This window comes from Gossypium arboreum, chromosome 8 (assembly GCF_025698485.1).
Source record: "Gossypium arboreum isolate Shixiya-1 chromosome 8, ASM2569848v2, whole genome shotgun sequence".
Taxonomy (NCBI): domain Eukaryota; kingdom Viridiplantae; phylum Streptophyta; class Magnoliopsida; order Malvales; family Malvaceae; genus Gossypium; species Gossypium arboreum.
Genome location: NC_069077.1, coordinates 13,131,380 through 13,148,804, shown reverse-complemented (window position 1 = coordinate 13,148,804; position 17,425 = coordinate 13,131,380). Strand labels below are relative to the sequence as shown.

Here is a 17,425-nt window from a genome sequence, read left to right as displayed (position 1 = left end):
CCTGCTTGTTTTTTTTACTTTGTTTTTTTTTTAACTTTTGTCCTATTTTTTCTTTTTTTAAATTTTATATTTTTCTTATTTATTTTTCTTATTAATTTTAAAAAGCTTGAAATGTGTATTTGAAATGTTTTATAATATATATTTTTAAAATTTAAATATATATATTTGAAATTATTTTAAAATTTTAAATATTATTTTTAAATATTAAATATATTTTTAATAATATAAAACATTTAAATATTTTAAAAATATGACCTTTCAAATTTATTATTAGTTTTATAATATTTTAAATATTTTTAAATTTTAATATATATTTTAAACATTTAAATATTATTAATTTTTACAAAGTGATTAAATTTAGTAATTTTTATATTTTTATAAACATTTAAATATTATTAATTTAAACATTTAAATTTAGTAATTTTATATTTTTGAGATAGGAAAAGCTTAATTTCTTTTTTGAGTGATTAAATTAAAAGAAAACCAAAGTTTAGAAAATTACCTATGGATGAATCTGCTGTAAATTGAAAGTTTTTGATAGAAAATGAAAGATTATTGATAGATAAACCACTTTTACAAAGTGATTTTTAGTGAAAACATGTGTAGGGACTAAATTGCAAAGTAGTGAAATTATTGGAAAAATTCTAAAATTTATGAAATACATGTGCTGTAAAAGTTATATTGGAATTTTGAATAAGCTTGGAATAAGGAGTAAATTGCATGAATTTCAATTTCCGAGCCTAGGGACGAAATTGGAATTAATTAAAAGTTTAGGGGCAAAATGATACTTTTGCCTAAAATGTGAAATGGGCTTGATTGAATGTAAAAATCATAGAATTGATGATTAAATTTATTTATATAGATCCAGAAGTGTCGAACAAAGAAAAAGATCGAGGGAAAGAAAAAGTTTCGGTTTAGTAGATGCGATCAATTGTCAAGGTAAGTTCGTATAACTAAATTGAGCATGTAAATGTGTTGAATTGATTGTTAAACTATGTGCATCATGTCTTGTATTTGGTAAGTACATGTAATGAACAATTATTGATTTGTGGCTTATATAAATGATGAAATAATGCATGAATCCGTTTGAATATTGATTCCCGACTGGACAGGTGATTACCATGAATATGAGATCTTGCATATGTTGCAGTAAAGGTTGTTCTGAAAGGATAATCTTTTGATCTCATTATGAAAAGGAAACTAACCCGAAAGGGTAATACTTGAAAAGGATTTGTGTACCCAAATGGTACAACTTGGAATGGTTATGTACACTTTGTGTGTACACTTGGAAAGGTTAGGTATACTTTGCGTATACCATATGAAAAGGAAAGGTATACTTTGTGTGTAGCACTTGGAAAGGAATACACACTTCAAGTGTACAATTGGAAAAGGAAAGGTTCATCGGAAATTCAATAATTCAGCGGTAACGATATACATAGTGATATAAAAAGAAATGGCATGATGAGCTCATCTATGCATTTTAGTGTTTTTAAAAACTAATCAATTGGTTGAATGATTGTGTATAGGCCTTATTTGCTAATTGACTAAGTTAATGGATATATTACTTAATGTGTAAATTACTTGATGAACATGAATGGTAAGTGTATTTTGGTTATATGAACTTACTAAGCATTAATGCTTACTAGGTTTATTTTTTCGGTTTTATAGTGCTCAAAGCTCGTGAAGGTTGGATTTCGGGTCGGAGTTATCATCACACTATCTACCCCTTGATTTTAGTAAAAATGTTAGACTTATTTTGATATAATGGCATGTATAGACTAATGTGGACAAGTAATACTTAGAAATGATGGTTTGTAATCTAGCCATTAGAATGGCTAGTAATGTATGTTTTAATGATGATATGGTATGGTATTGTATCATGAGTTGTTTTTGGTTAATCAAGTTAATTAAAACCATCCATGAATACAAATTGTCAAATTTTATGTAAAAGTAAGTTTAGAAGTATGATTGAAAATAGGAACATATCAGTTTGAATATTGGAAATTAGTTGAAATGGATGGTATATACTTGTAAGTTTTCATGCAGGGAATTGGTTAAGTTTGGGCGAGAAATAGGGCTAGGAAATGGCCTTATTTCGTCCACACGGGCAAAACACACGAGCGTGTGTCTAGACCGTGTGTGACACACGGTAATTCCACGGGCGTGTGAAATGACCGTGTCCCCTGTATCCTTAAAAATGGTGAAAAATGGCTTAAAAATAGTGAAAAATCAGTTTACCACACGGCCTAGCCACATGGGTGTGTGCCCCTTTGATACTTAAGAAATTGCATGTCAGAATTCCACATGGGCTGGCCACCCGGCCATGGGATCCCCATGGGCTGGCCATACGACCATGTCCCAGACCACACGAGCGTATGCCCCTATCTTCAAGGTAAAATTTCCAAAGTTGCCGATTTAGTCCTGAACCGCTTCCAAAGCATTATTGGGCCCCGTAGGCCCATATTAGGGACTTTATGGTAAAATATGAAAATTTTTTATTTGGAATGCAAATATTTTACTCGGTTTATATAAATGCTAGTGTATAAGTCTGATAATTCCTCGTAATCATATTCCAGTGACGGATACGGGTTAGGGGTGTTGCAATTATATTTACGTATTTATTATAAAAAGATTATAAGTTATACATAAAAAAGCAAAGGGTTGAAAAAACCATTCATAAAAAAAAAACAAATCAATTAAGTCCTCATTAAAAATTTGTACCAAATAGAGCCCTTATCAATGACAAGTTAATCAATTAAGGCCTCGTTAATTGATAACCCGATAAAATAAATTTATTTTACTCTTGTTTTATGTAGAATTGGAATCTCTTCTTTTATAATTTAATTATTTTAGGTATAAAAGTTGTGTTTAATTTTTTTCGTTCAAGTTCAATTTTATCTTAAGTTTGTATTATTGTGTCTATTTCCAAACTAATTGTGCATATGGTGGTTGTTAGGGTTGTGAGGGAGCTTGGAGATATCTTTTAGAAAAAAATAAAGTGGAAGCAAACGTGAAGAAAAATCGTCCTTAACAACCTACTCATCACTTGTGTGGTAATGTTTCCCTCTTAGGCGGCCAACTTCAAACCACAAAGAAAAGTTTACTTGGTCATCTTGCTTTCCACCTAGACTTTAGTAGATAAGCTTCTCCACTTCAGCAGTCTAAGTTAATTCTAAATTTGGTGTCTTGACTCCATCAACTTTAATGAATGGATGCTTCCATCCAAGAAGAGTCGATCTACAATCTTACTCATCAATTGGCTTGATAAAAGTCATCATTCTCGTCTTCTAGTAAGCATAATTAGCATCATTGAGCATAGGCGGGGTGCCATTGATAAACCTTCCATTGCAAGCAAATATCAAACCCAAAAAATTCACTAGATGTGTTTAGTGAGAGGCTATAATACCAAATGAAATTTCTAATATGATATTTGTAAGAAAAACACCAGCAGTGCTGAAAGTAGTGCTAAAGACTAGAGTCAACTGCTTCAGGCATTGATTATAACCAAGGAAAGTAAACAAATGACTCACTATGTTTGCGTAGTTCAGTTTTCCTACATCTACCGGGCCTTTCCTAGCGAAACAATCCACTATCTTAGCAACGCATAAAGTAAGTGATTTTAACCTCTAACACTTACCAGATTAGATTAATTACTTTTGTACCTAAGATATAGATGACTCTCCACTAAGTTTTCCCCTGAAAACTTAATTTTGTACTCAATGAACTCACAAAAAATGTTCCTCAATGGACAAGATTAAGTGTCTCAAATCAGTACATCACCTATACAAGTCTCCTCCATTTGTAAGGAATCGAGGCTTGCTAACATACTATATAAATTACAATAAATCTTCTCAAGGAACCATCAAGATAATAAACATAAAAAATATCTCTAATGAGCTCAAGATAAGTTTGAATATTCAGGATATACTTTCAAGTATTTTCCAATTTGATCCAATGTCAACAAAGTTGGGAAGTTGATTCCTTAATCCAAATCCAAACCAATCTCTAAGAAATGTTGCTATATGTTGTTTGGATACCAATGATGGACTTACAATCTTCTAAAGTGTCAACTAGAATTAAAGCTTAAAGATTTTTTTGGCCAACTAAAACATGGTAAGTTTTTGAGTTGAACAATGTTAGACACCAGTTGCTATTGCTCCTTGACATTGCTCAAAAATTTCCTCAACAATAAAAATACAAAAAAAAAAACTTTACCAAAAAGAGTACTAACAAAGCTACAATTTTCAAAAGAGATATGGATTTTCAAATTTCTAGAAACCTTTTTCAGTTTGACAATTGGATGCCTAGAAGTTGATTTTTTTTCATGCATTAACCTCTCCCGGTTTCTATATGTAGTGAAGTAACTTGCCCACTACATGAAAATTTATTAAATAAGTATCATTTCAATAAAATGCTTATGCCAAATTTTTTTAATTATATATTTTCTAAAAAATATGAATCAAGATTTTCAATGTAATTTTATTATTACATGACTACCAGTTGAATTTTTTAAATTTCAAAATGTCACAAGAATGAGTCTAATAGAAGAATTTTAATAATAGTAACAATGAACCTGAATTTTTAACTCCAAAAATCAATAGACTAAATCCTTGAAAAAAAAGTAGAAGTTTAAAATACAATAATAATAAAAATAGGGTAAACTGTATAAATAGTCAGTCAACTATTAGCATATTTCTAATTATATATAAATTGATAAAAATTGAAAGTTGTTTAAAATTTTTAAATTTTCTAAAAATTAAATAAAAGTAGATAAAATTTTAAAAATAAATAAAGTGAGAGAAAATTATCAAAAATTATTTTTATCCTCCAATTTTTCTTGTATTATTAATATAGAAATATCCATTATCTATTCTTTAAAAAAGTAATTGCCCACTAAATGAAAAAAAAATCTAAAATGACAAAAGAAACAATTTTCAAAATATTAGGGATCAAATTGTAATTTTTTAATTAAGTGATCAAAACAAAAATTTTCTATTGTTTAGTGGCTAATGGCATGTTTAATCTTGAACAAAAATGAAAAAAAATTATTTTTTCTCTAAAAAAATTATTTACGTAACATAGAATAGATTCCAACTTTTATTAACTACTTCCAAAATTGAAGAAAAAAAAAATGAAGTAAGATGAAGCTAGCGGACCTTCAAACAGAAAACTATATGCATTGTTACACTTATCTCCAGATGCCTCCGATAAAGAAGTTCATAGAGTTATCGACAATGGGCTCAAGTTTATCACCACAAATATCAAGCTCCACATGTAAGTTTTCCTCATCCAACAAAAGTTTTAGTACTTTTTCAAGTCGAGATTAATGTTTCTTTAAAAAAATTTGGTTTAGATGAAAAAAACTGCTACGGAGAATTTCCAAAGGATATGTGAAGCATATAAGATATTATCTGATGAGAACAAGAGGCAAATATACGATATTTATGGTATGGAAGGTTTGAATTCTAGATTAGAGCTTGGCCTAAAGTTGAATAAAGTGGAAGAGTTAAAAGAACAACTCGAAAAGTTAAGACGCATGGAGGAACAAAAAGAGATGTCGACTCATTTTCTTTTGCCTACGGGTACAATTTTGGCTAATTTATCACTGCCTCAATATCTAAATGGTGATGGCATTATGGGAGGGTATTGCCTCCATTTTTTTGTGTTCTTAATTTGATTGATTTAGTTGAATGCTTGTTAGTTCATGTTTCTTTATAATTGCATTACATTAATATAGCGTGTTGAATTGTTTTTCTTTAAACTTTGGAATGGTTATGACTAGTTAAGTTCATTCTTAATTATCAAAACATAATACTCTTACAATTGGTGGAAATTTGGGAGTCAAAGGAAATTTCAGTGGTAGGGTTGCCTCAGCTGTATTTAGGCATGCAATTTCTTCAACTTCTTCCATAGAACTTATGGGATCAATTGCCTTACGTAGTATTATTGGGGTGCAGACAACACGGTAGGCATTTAGGGTTTAACTCTATTTGTTTACTATGTAGTAGTTTTTACTTTGTATCCTCATTCTCTCCTCTTTTTTTTCCTAACCAGTTATCATTACACTTAACTGCCATAATGGCCATTTCAAAGTCTCTACATGATGGTTCAATTAATCTTTTAAATTCCTGAACTCATCAACTCTTCGATAAAGCAAGTGGAAATGTATGCCTTTTTTATTTTTAATTTAAGTTGGATTATCATTCTTCACCGGGAAATTGTGAAAGGCTAACTCTTAATCTTAGCTGATATGTTTGGGGCTCTATTATTAATCAATTGGTTTTTGGTCTTCATCACTTTTACAGATAGTGCAAGGTCCAGAGTCATATATTATGGTTGGATGGAAAATGAAATAAGATAATATGTTTGCTGGTGGAGATGTGAATGTGAGTCAATGTTCACTATTTTTTTACCAAATTTATTGTAGAATAACTAAAAAAAAAAGAAAATACCAGTGTAGCTTCCTTTCAGAAAATATCAAATTTTATATAAATTATAATAGGCTAGAAGATACCCTTGATACCCAAAAGACTTTTTGTATAGTTTTTATACTTAGATTCTCTTGTTCCTGGACTAGGGTAGACCCTTAAAGCTACATTTTTTTACGCTCTTAACTCAAAATAGTCAATAAGCATCCAGAATTTTCTAGTGAAATATTAGTGTCTTATGTTTGTTTATGCATTAGAACTTGACTTTGAATAGAGATCAACTATGAAATTTGTCAAAAAGCTTATAAAATTTAGAGCTATAATTGGTAGGCACATTGATGCTGATTATCATTTATCAATATTATTGTTTCAACCTCCTATGGGGATAAGGACAAATGGATGGTCCTTTTGAATATTCTAATGATACCATATCATTAGTACTCTTGCCTTTCTTAGTCCACCTTTTCCACTTATTTTCCCTAATGCCTCGTATTCTTGTTTATTACTTTTTTCCAGCATGATCCTAGTTGCATTTATTTTTAATAATTCCATTCACCTTAAGAATTGCAGTTTGTCACTCATTCTTTTAGGATATCCACTTGCTATACTCATTGTTGTTCCTTAAAATCTCATGTTCGTATTGTAGGTAGATATAGGCGGTATGCTTGTATAATTGACAGTGATGATTGATATGCTAGGCAAGTTGGTATTTATTCTTTTATGTTGTTTATGATGATAATGAATTTCTATTGTATTGTGTAGATAAAATCTAGTGTACTTTTAGAATGACATGTTTCTTCCCCTTTACTTATGAGCTTTACATATATGATATATTGCATGATCTGAACAATGAGATATGCTTGGGTGGTATTCAATATTGTAATAAGGACGATACTCAACAAATGCATATTAAAATCTTTTGCATAAGTGTCATTTTCTTACTGAGTATTTGTCCTAGTAGCAGATAGAAACAATTCCCCTATTATCATTCCATTGGAAGTGGATAAGTGGTTTAATAGTTCTTATAAAATTAGACATTCAAAGGGGATGTTTCCCAATATGAGAAGGAGAAAGTATCATACGCGTTCGATAAGAATCGGGCTAAAATAATTGAAACACAACCTGAAGTCGATGTACACTTTGCTTAATTTATTTGTAAACTCAATAAAGTTGTTGAGATGTACTTAATTCTAACCTAAATAATCAGTTTGCTTATTTGTATTTGTTAAGCAAACTAACAAAGCAGCATAAAGTAATTAGGCTTTCAAATATGTGCTTATTCCAAATACTTCAATGGAATACAAAAAAGCCATAAAAGTGTATTATTGCTAACATTCCCTTTATACACCAAGATACCAAGTTGTTTAATGCTCTCACTTAGCTGTAGCACTTTGAAGAATTCAAATTTACTTCTTAAATTGAGTAACTATTTTTGTTTAGTTAGTTAGAATGGTGGTTGCTAAGCTTAAGAATCTGCATTGACTTTTGTTTTCTCCCCAACACTTCTCTTGAGGTTGAAATCAGTGGTGGGAGGAAAGTGTCGAATTTTAGCACTATTCGCATGTTGTATACAATTGGGATTTGGGTAATTACTTCTGTCTTGCACATTATAATGCCATAATTTGGTAAAGTCCTAATTATTAGTAATTATAGCAATGACGAAATATTGTATTCCTACACCCAACCAAGGGTTATCATTTTGTTGGCACTATTGTTTTATATATACTTGTCTAGTTAGTTCATGCTTTATATGTATGATAAAAGGCAAAAATCATAAAGGTCATTAAATCTTTTCTTTTGTTGCCCAGAGTATTTTTTAGAAATTTGAGTTGCATCGTGGAAGTCAAAAGTTAGTTATTCCTATAAGAATATTGATGTCATTTTACATATTTCATAGGTTTTTTCTATCTAAAGCATAAAATTACCTTTTTTTTTAAAAATCATAGATATTATTTTTTTCATTTGACACTTTGATGTGTAGTACTTTTCTTCCAGTGTGAAGTTTAACAAGGATTGGTTCGAAATTGAGATTTGTGCTTGTGTAGAATTTCATATGGGATCTAATTGTCTATCTTTGCATTATTTTCAATTCTCAAAACTGAAACGCTTTAAAATTGAACCAGCAAGTATGTTATGTAACTTTATGATATTATCGTTTAGAAAATTTTGTCTGGCTGTCGATGTGTAATAGAAATTATAAGTCCGGTTGTCAATATGTAGTAGAAATTAAAATATGTAATTGCAAGTGTATATGACTTAATTTTCTACTGGGTGAATTAGAATCAAATGGTGTACACTTGAGTAATATATCATTAGGAAAATATATATGTTGTTATGATATAATATGCCATGGGTTAGACACAAATGTGTATATGGATGAACTTTTATATTCATGTATTGAAGCATATTAATTGTTAATCAAATGTTGTATCTAAGCATGGTTTAAGTAAAAGAAATTGTAGACTTACTGCAAGGAAGAACTTTAGAAATTTAGTTTTTATTGTTGGGATTTTTTTAATAAAGATTAATCTCTCGTAGTGATTAAAAGTCTTGCATTTTAATTTGTTGCTTATGTTGTTATGTGCAGATTTTGCTTTCCAGGCACTTTAACTATGTGTTAGCTACTGGGGCATTTGTAATTCCAACATCAATTTACTTTCTACTCAAGGTAACCACTTCTATTACTCCTTACAGTTTAGGCCAATCGCTTATGCAGTTTGAATGGTGTTCTTTATTCCATTTCCTTTTGGATAAATTGAATAAGTTATTTAGATATTAGGTGCATGGATATACTCTTAGTTCTTGTATAAGAACTATTATTTTAGAAGTTATTTTGTACCCAATTCAAGCTAAATATCATCTACAGAGGATAAACTAGTTATGTCTCTAAATTTTCTTGCTTTTGTCTTTTGTAATTTTATTTGTTTTTACATAAATGACTATCATTATATGTACACATCAGAAATTTGTTTTTAAACCATATTACCTTAAGAGGGAAAAGCAGAAGAACTTAAAAAATATAGAAAGGACTGCCACCGAGGTATTTTTATGCGAATGCATTAGGATTCCTAATTTTATTACCTTTTGGCCTCTTATTACTTTCTTCTAGATACTTGAAATCTTCTTTTGTTGTATACTTACTATGTAACTTATTTCTAGTTATATGCTTATGTAGTTGGTCATAGTATTTCTCATATAAATGAAAGTTGAGATATAATCCACGTTGTCTTTCACCATAATTTTCAAAGCCATGATTGAATTCCTATATGTTTTGGCAGGAAGGTGGTGCATATAACAATTTTGAGATTAAATATTGGTGTTGCATACTTTTTTATAAGCAAATAAGTTGTGTTCAAATAATTTTAAGAATATATTTTTACTTGGTGTGTATAAAGGTCCGAGAGGCAAGGAATGCAGTTGCAAAAGCTCAATAGTTGTTAGAAAATGTGGCCAACAGAAAAAGAAATAAGCAACAAGAAACAGGTGGACTTGTTATTACTAATGCAATTTATGAAAATCGTAAAGCTTTGAAGAAAGGAGATGAGCTGAGAGAAGCAAACAATGAATTAGTCTTACAAGTGTTGGATGTAACATTATCTCTAAATTTCCTCGTTAACAATTTAGGGAAACTTAAAGCTTGTTTCTTTGACTATATGATAATGTATGTCATTTGGTTTATTGTGATAATGCCTTATGTTTAATTAGCCAATAACTCAAGAAATTTGGAAGACAAAATTCCCACTGAATAAGCTATGGAAGTTGTGCACCAAAAACCATCCAACATGGGTTCTTTCAATTTTAAGACTCTTGAAACATGTATTTTGTAAATACAGAAGCCAATTGGATAATTTGACTATGGATACATTTTAGTTTGTTTATTGGCTTCATATGCATCTGAAAATCTAGTAGTTGATAGATCCCATTACCAAAACTTATTTTTTGTATTGACACAGTTTCATGGTGGTGTAAAGAAGTCAGGCATTATGGGCTTCTACGATCCTTGCCCTAGGGAATCTAAGCAATTACATGTTGAGTACACTTATTGTAGTGACAGATATGAGGTACTATGGACTAATCACTTTTATTTTTTTGAACAAAATTATTTTGATAAATGGTAACGAAGAAGGATATTGACCAACTTGAAATTTTAGAATCAGGTTGTTGTAGATGATTACGAGGAGTTGCAAATACCTAAATTGGTGCACAAAATCTGAATTTACAAATTTTCACATGATTCTCTTTTTGACTCTGACAATTTTGTACACTGGACATGCTTCAAGGTACCAAAAGTTTCAGTCATATAAATTTATTAGATTGGATCGTTCACAGCCTGAATAGAAGCATTGAAGGGTATTTTATTTGGTGTAATTTTGTGATTGCTGAATAAATTCCTTGTTTATGTGATTTTGCCTCTAATTCAAACACCTCAGCAATCCTTTCAAGATTAAAGTTGGTGAACCTTCCCTAAATATTTCAAGATTAGGAGATGCCTCTGTTTTCTGCCTTAGATTAGTCTAATCATTGTTTTATTTTTATTTTTATTTTTATTGTTGACATATCGATAACATACTTTTAGAATAAGAGAATGGTTTGTAGATACTATGGATTTTGTAATTATTAGATGCCACGAATTAAGAATAGTTGGGAAAGCAACTAAATTAAACCCTGTTTTGTGTGCAATTTACTATCACCATGTAAAGTTGTTAACAAACAAATTGGAATTGTTCAAATAAAAGCATAAAAATTCAAAAAACTATAAAAAAATTTAAAAAATATATATCCTAAAAGAACAAATGGCAAATCTTCTAATCATGTTATTCCCTTATGCCCAACTTTATGCAATTTCCTTTTATGGTTTCGAGCTCACTTTCTTTTACCTTTCTTCTACATAAAAATTGCAAATTTGATGACAAATCAAGTTAAAACATTCATCGTTTCTCTAAAAAACTTAGTCCTTCACTTATTCCACAACAATCCCACCATTTTTCATTAATCAAACGTGAAAATGGCAAATCTATTAAACCCTTAAAGTTGTATCCAAGTTTCCCATTTGGGTATTTATTGAATCCCATTAGTTCAAATGGGTTAGCTACCATGAGGATCGAGGAGGGGGGAGTAGAGACTTTTTCTTCGGTGAGAATTTTGTGGGAAAGCTTTATTTCCTCTATCTTTTTTCTATATTTATTCAAATATTTTGGAAATATATAATATGGAATTAAATTTTCCCTTTTTATTTTATTTTGGAACAAAGCTTGATTTGAGGATTAGAATGAAATGTTTTATGATGTTTTTCTTGGTTTAATGGTGTGAAGTTAATGTTCTTTCTTTATACGGTTTCATTTCTCTTTTATGATTTTTATTTTTTTACATTTTTATAACTTTTTGAATTTTTATTTATTTTCAAAAAAATTAAATTTTATCAAAAATCAATTTTAAATAATTTCCTATTTTATCTTTTATTTTTATCTATTTTTTCATTTTCTAAATTGGGACTAAATTGACAATTTTTTAAACAATGAAAGTTAAATTTGTTGAATTTTTAGAACTAGGATTAAATTGATAGAATATGTAAATATTGGAGGGATAATTTTATTATTATGCCAATAAAAATCCACATCATACTCGTATTATGGACTTAACAATAGAGAGACAAAATCAAATTTTGAAAATGTTTGTGACTAAATAAAAAATTAATTGGGTGACCAAAAAAAACTCTCATAATTGGATGACTATGCATGTAGTTTACCCAAAAATATAATACTAACTATTTTAGGATTTTTTATTATAACTAGTTGCAATGCACAAATTTATTGTTTTAATATTAAAAATATATTTAATAATTTACATTATTCTTTGTTACATAAACATTTATTTTTTATAGTATTTATTTAAAGTTTTCATTTTAAGTTACGCCACATAAGATATTATGTGTCATTTAATAAGTAAATTAAGACTTTAGTAACGAAATGACCTAATTGATATAACCTCAATAGTTTAGGGTGTAATTAGAATTATTTGAAGTTTAGGGACCAATTTAAAATGAGGATCATAGTTTGAGGATGCTTGGTGCAATAAACCCAAGTTTTCTTCTTAAATTTAGCTACGTGTCATTTAATAGTTAAATAAACTGTTTTAATAACTAATGGACTTTACTGATATAACATTGATAATTTAGGGATATATTTAGAACATTTGAAACTTAGGGACCAAATTATGATGAGAATCATAGTTTGGAGATGCCTGAATTTAATAGATGTGCATTTTATATTTAAATAAATAAAACTAGAAATTCTATCACACATATATGCATGTGAAAACCAAGAACACATATATATGTATAAAAATCATATACTATAAATAAAAGATATATGGTTTGAAACTAATAATAATAACAATACAAATGCAATATGTGTTAAATGAGATGTGCAATATGGATGGGTGAAAACCTTTTTGTAATACTATTAAAATGCACCAAAAATTTAAAATGAATCATTGGTTATAGTGGTAAAGTTGAGGTTTTATACATGCTAATAGCATTAGTTTAAATCTCATTATTTGCCTTTTTTATTGGTTTCATTTAAAATGTAAAAAGGAAAAAGTACCATAGCAAGAATATAACTTATTTCAAATAGTAAGGATAGTTTAGTAATTTTCCCAACCCAACTGGTGTCTGATTGACTTGTAATTGTTCAGTTACCTGATTAGTTAAAAGACTTGGTTAGTCAAGACACAAGACAGCCTAAGCATATTTATATGTTGGCCTTTTTGATCTGGACCTTTTTGGATGTTGTTTTAATAAGCAAATAGGCTTCTTGGATGTTCTGATTCCAATATTCAAAGCTGAAATTAAGGTAGTTGTATTTACGAAGAGTTTAAGTGTGTTGAAGAGTTTAAGTTTGACTTGAATTATGGTAAGAGTTTTTTCTCAATCTCAATGACATGTTTAATGGCTATTTTTAAGGAGATTTATTCTATTTAACTTAGGACTTCGTTAATAAATATTTTTCACTAGATGTCACTTACAAAAAGTCAAGTTAATCTCGATTTATTTGAGCTTATCCTTGTTGCCTGTGAAGCCTATAAATAGGTTATTATGCCGCATATTTGAAGGTGCCTTTTAGAGTGCTTTTGACTGGTTATTTATTCATTTCCTATTTGGTATTTTTGCACTCTTGTGTTAGGCTTTTATTAGAGAGTTTATATTTGATGTAAGTGAGGTTTTTGGGTGAGTGGTTTGTAACAATTGGGATCGGTGGTGGAGCTCCAATTACTTCTTTGTGTAATGGTAGATTGGGCTTGAACCAATAGGTGATCCGAAAGATTATTGAATAAGAATCATTCACTGAACGAAGCTCTACAAAGTAGGATTATTTTCGAACTGCGTTAACAAAGGACTATGTGCAAATCTCTCTTTTCATTTTTTTTCGTTGACTGATCAATCCTGTAACTGAACGCGACATTCAACAATCAATCTAAACTTATAACAAACCTACTAGTTTTTTTTTAATACTATTAAAGTGTACAAAAAATTGATTATATGCAATATTTATGGGTAAAAAATTGTGCAATACTATTAAAATGTATATAAAAAAACAAAATAAAGCATTAATTATGCTAATAGAGTTGAGGTTTTATGCACGTTGGTAGTATGGGTTCAAATATCATTGTTTGTAAATTTTTAATGATTTTCATTTAAAATCTAAAAATACAAAAGTATCATTATAAGAAGGAAAATTATTTCAAATATGTAATGACAAATTAATAATTTCCTCAACCGAGTCGAGTTAGCGCAGTTGTTGATACAATGTACAACAAGGAAGACAGGATGAGATTGTGGTGGTCCAAAAGAGATAGGTTCACCTTAACAAGCGAAAAGCTAGAAAAAGATGAGAAGATGGGGAAAAGGCTATGAGGACTTAGGAAGCTTGGTTGTAAAAAGTAAATGCTCAGGGAGAAGGATCCATTTCTCTTTGTTTAGGAGGGTATTTATAAGAGATGTCCTCTTGTCTGTTAGTATGACGAGCCAAGTCGTTATAAAGGAGGTTGTCATCATAGATTATGTGAAGGACGTACACGATGGGATCCATTCTATTGTTGCTTTAGCCAATACAAATTTGTTACACTTAAGTAGATCCTAGTAGTCACTGGAAAGATTATTTACATTTGGAGTGTTTACATAAAAATGAGTGACCAAGCCACAAGCCGCAATGAGCAAATGGCTAGATGAATGGAGGATATTTCTTTTATCAATAAGTAGCTTCGCAGCAAATAGCTAATGCGGGAGGTTGGACAATTAAAGATAACTCGAGGGATGGAGGGTAAAAGTCGGAGGTTGGACAATTAAAGATAAACTTTCTAGAAGTGCTAGGTGTGTAGCTTGGGTGGTGATATAACAATAATATAGATTAACAATACAAAAGGATTATTGTAAGAATATAATTTACTTTAAATATATAAGAATAGTAATTTCCCAATGGAATTAGTGTTTTAATTTACTATTTACACCAACTCTACCTGGGTTTAAATAATAACATAGATTAATCCTTCATTTCATAGATTATTTTAGTATAGATAAACTAAAGGTGGAAAATTTAGGGATTTAGAAGTGGTCTCGATTTGGGGATAAAATGGCGAGAGCGATCTCACCATGCATCTTCTGTCAAATTGCTGGAAGTTCCAACTCCACGCCCCTCCTTCATTCTGTTCGTTCCTTGGTTATTTTTTTTCTCTTTATATAATAATCCTTTTGGCTATCATTTTAATTCCACTTTCGCCTTCTTTTCAACTTGAAACTTTACCTTCTAATTAAATCTGTTCCACGCTTTTCAGGATGATAAGGTCGTTGCATTTAAAGATATCAACCCTTCAGCCTTCAGGTTTCATCAACTGATTGAAATGTAGAATGCTTTGTTCCATGAAAATTGTGTAATTTTAACCCTGAAATTACTGATTTTAACTTTATAGGCATTACTTGGTAGTCCCTGTGGAGCACATTCCGACAGTCAATGATCTTCAAAGAAGAAATGAGGATTACACTTTGGGTAAAGTTCCCTTTGGGTAAAGTTCCCTTTTTTTTTTACTTTTTTTTTTTATTTACCCTTTTCTCCTTTCATTTTATTTTATTTTCCTTAGCTAAGTTTATTTTTTTTCATTATGTTATTATTCTTTAGTAAGTCATATGATAAATGTGGGGGAAACGCTGTTACGCCGAGATGCACCTCAGTCAAATCAATACAGGTATTGCTTCTTATAATGCAAATAAGTTTGCTATATGAATCTCCTGTGATGTACTAGCTTATGGAATTGATCAATGTTGAATATTGCTTATGAGTTTTCATTTCCTGACTTGACTGCCATGTTCTGTTTATAACTGCATTGCAATGTTACTGTAATGGTTTTCTTACTCTCTGCATTAAAACTCGAAATTCAGTTTCCCCTTCAAAGTCATGTAAATGCTTGATAACTTTTGCAATCTCATTCTTGTTGGAGAAAGGTAGTATATTTTTTAGTTATGTTTTATTGCATGAGCTGGGTGGCAAAGGAGCAGATGTTGCCCTTTGTGAGGAGAATGACGGGGAAGAGTATCAAGAATGTTAGCCTTACGTTGCTCATCCAAATCTATTTAAAATCCATGATGGATAATGCTCCCACTTCAATTTCAAATCTGCTTGTAAATCATAAATAAAACATTGAATGGAAATACAGTAGTATTATTTACCTAATGTTTAATAATTCTTGAACGAAGCATGTCCTGGCCTCATAAGTTACCTCAATTCATGTTTTATTTGGGAAAAAATAAAACATTTCTTTGTCTCTGAATGTGTTAACTCAAAGAAGGTTTATCTTCTGATCCTCTTGATCCTATGGGTTTTGGCAGATTTGGTTTTCATCAGCCTCCATTTAATAGTGTTGACCATCTCCACCTCCATTGTTTCGCTCTTCCCTTCATACCTAGGTAGGTGTTTGGGAGTTAGTAGTTTAATCTTCTTTCTTTTTTATTAAATTATATTTTTATTTTATGCTGAAATTTCCCAAATAAGTTACAAAGGCTTTAAGTGCTCATTCTAATTCTTAAAATATATGACAGATGGAAACAATTAAAATATATGTCTTTGGGACCACTTGGTGGGTTTATTGAGGCTGAGAAGTTGTTGGAGAAGATAAAACCTTTCTCACCAATCCCTCCATAGGTGCAATGGAATCACAGTTGGATTTCTCTCCCATATTGAGCTCTAGGTTTTTTTTATATATGTGAAGTTCCTTGAGAAGTCATCATTATTTGTTCAAGATAGAGAATGCCATTAAAAACTTATTCTTCATAAGCTCTATGAATATTTGTTGTTATACTAGAGAAGGGTCATTGTTCTTAATAATCAGACATAAACTTCTTCACAGGATCATATTCAAAATGTCCACAGATTTTTCAATGTCAATTGTGTATTCCAGATGTACAAGTGTCTTATGAATCTGCAATTTATGATGCTTGAGATTCTTGTAGCATAATCAATTCCCATATTCATAATTTTGTTTCAGGTCACATTGTTTTAGACTAATGATAAATTTGTCTGTACACGAAATGCTAAATTTATGGCTAAATTGACTCTTGTCAGCTTCTAAAAAACTTACAGGAGCAAAAGTAGAGTTTTGATACTGGGGAAGATGAACTGATCCCCTGTTAATCATTTTTACATTTTTAAGCTTTGGTCATATATGTAATAACTATAGAAGTTTTGTGAAGCAAAAAAAAATATATATATATATATATAGAAGTTTTAATGGTTAGTACTGCAACCTATATGATAAATGGTGGTAACTGTTAAAGAAGGTAACTTTTTTCTTTTGGTGATTACCAAAAGTTACTGCTCTTGATAGATTTGGCATCCATTGTGCAATTTGTATGACATGGTTATTTCATCTTGCTATACTAACACACTATTTGTAAAGAATTGTTGTTCATAAGTTTCAACTTAATCTCTATTATTATCCTTGTTAGTATT

General features: G+C 30.0%; 1 protein-coding gene and 1 pseudogene across 2 annotated transcripts; both read left to right on the top strand.

Moving 5' to 3' along the window:
* The first annotated feature begins 5,131 nt into the window (after positions 1-5,131).
* Positions 5,132-10,642, top strand: LOC108468766 (chaperone protein dnaJ 13-like; annotated as a pseudogene).
* A 4,046-nt stretch (positions 10,643-14,688) lies between these two features.
* Positions 14,689-16,931, top strand: LOC108468127 (bifunctional adenosine 5'-phosphosulfate phosphorylase/adenylylsulfatase HINT4). 2 transcript variants are annotated; one of them, XM_017768987.2, is made up of 6 exons: positions 14,689-15,142; positions 15,258-15,304; positions 15,393-15,469; positions 15,599-15,665; positions 16,306-16,383; positions 16,516-16,931. In XM_017768987.2, exons 1-6 carry the CDS (start codon positions 15,056-15,058, stop codon positions 16,616-16,618), a joined length of 459 nt encoding a protein of 152 aa, XP_017624476.1. In that variant the 5' UTR covers positions 14,689-15,055; the 3' UTR covers positions 16,619-16,931. The 2 variants fall into 2 exon arrangements, with proteins under 2 accessions (XP_017624476.1, XP_017624477.1); XM_017768988.2 differs by having other exon boundaries at positions 14,692-15,130.
* Positions 16,932-17,425: the final 494 nt, after the last annotated feature.

Coding starts and splice junctions, on each gene's coding strand:
- LOC108468127 (XM_017768987.2), top strand. CDS start 15,056: ATGGCGAGAGCGATCTCACCATGCATCTTCTGTCAAATTGCTGGAAGT. Junction 15,143..15,257: donor TTCATTCTGTTCGTTCCTTG/GTTATTTTTTTT, acceptor CACGCTTTTCAG/GATGATAAGGTCGTTGCATT. Junction 15,666..16,305: donor CCTCAGTCAAATCAATACAG/GTATTGCTTCTT, acceptor GGGTTTTGGCAG/ATTTGGTTTTCATCAGCCTC.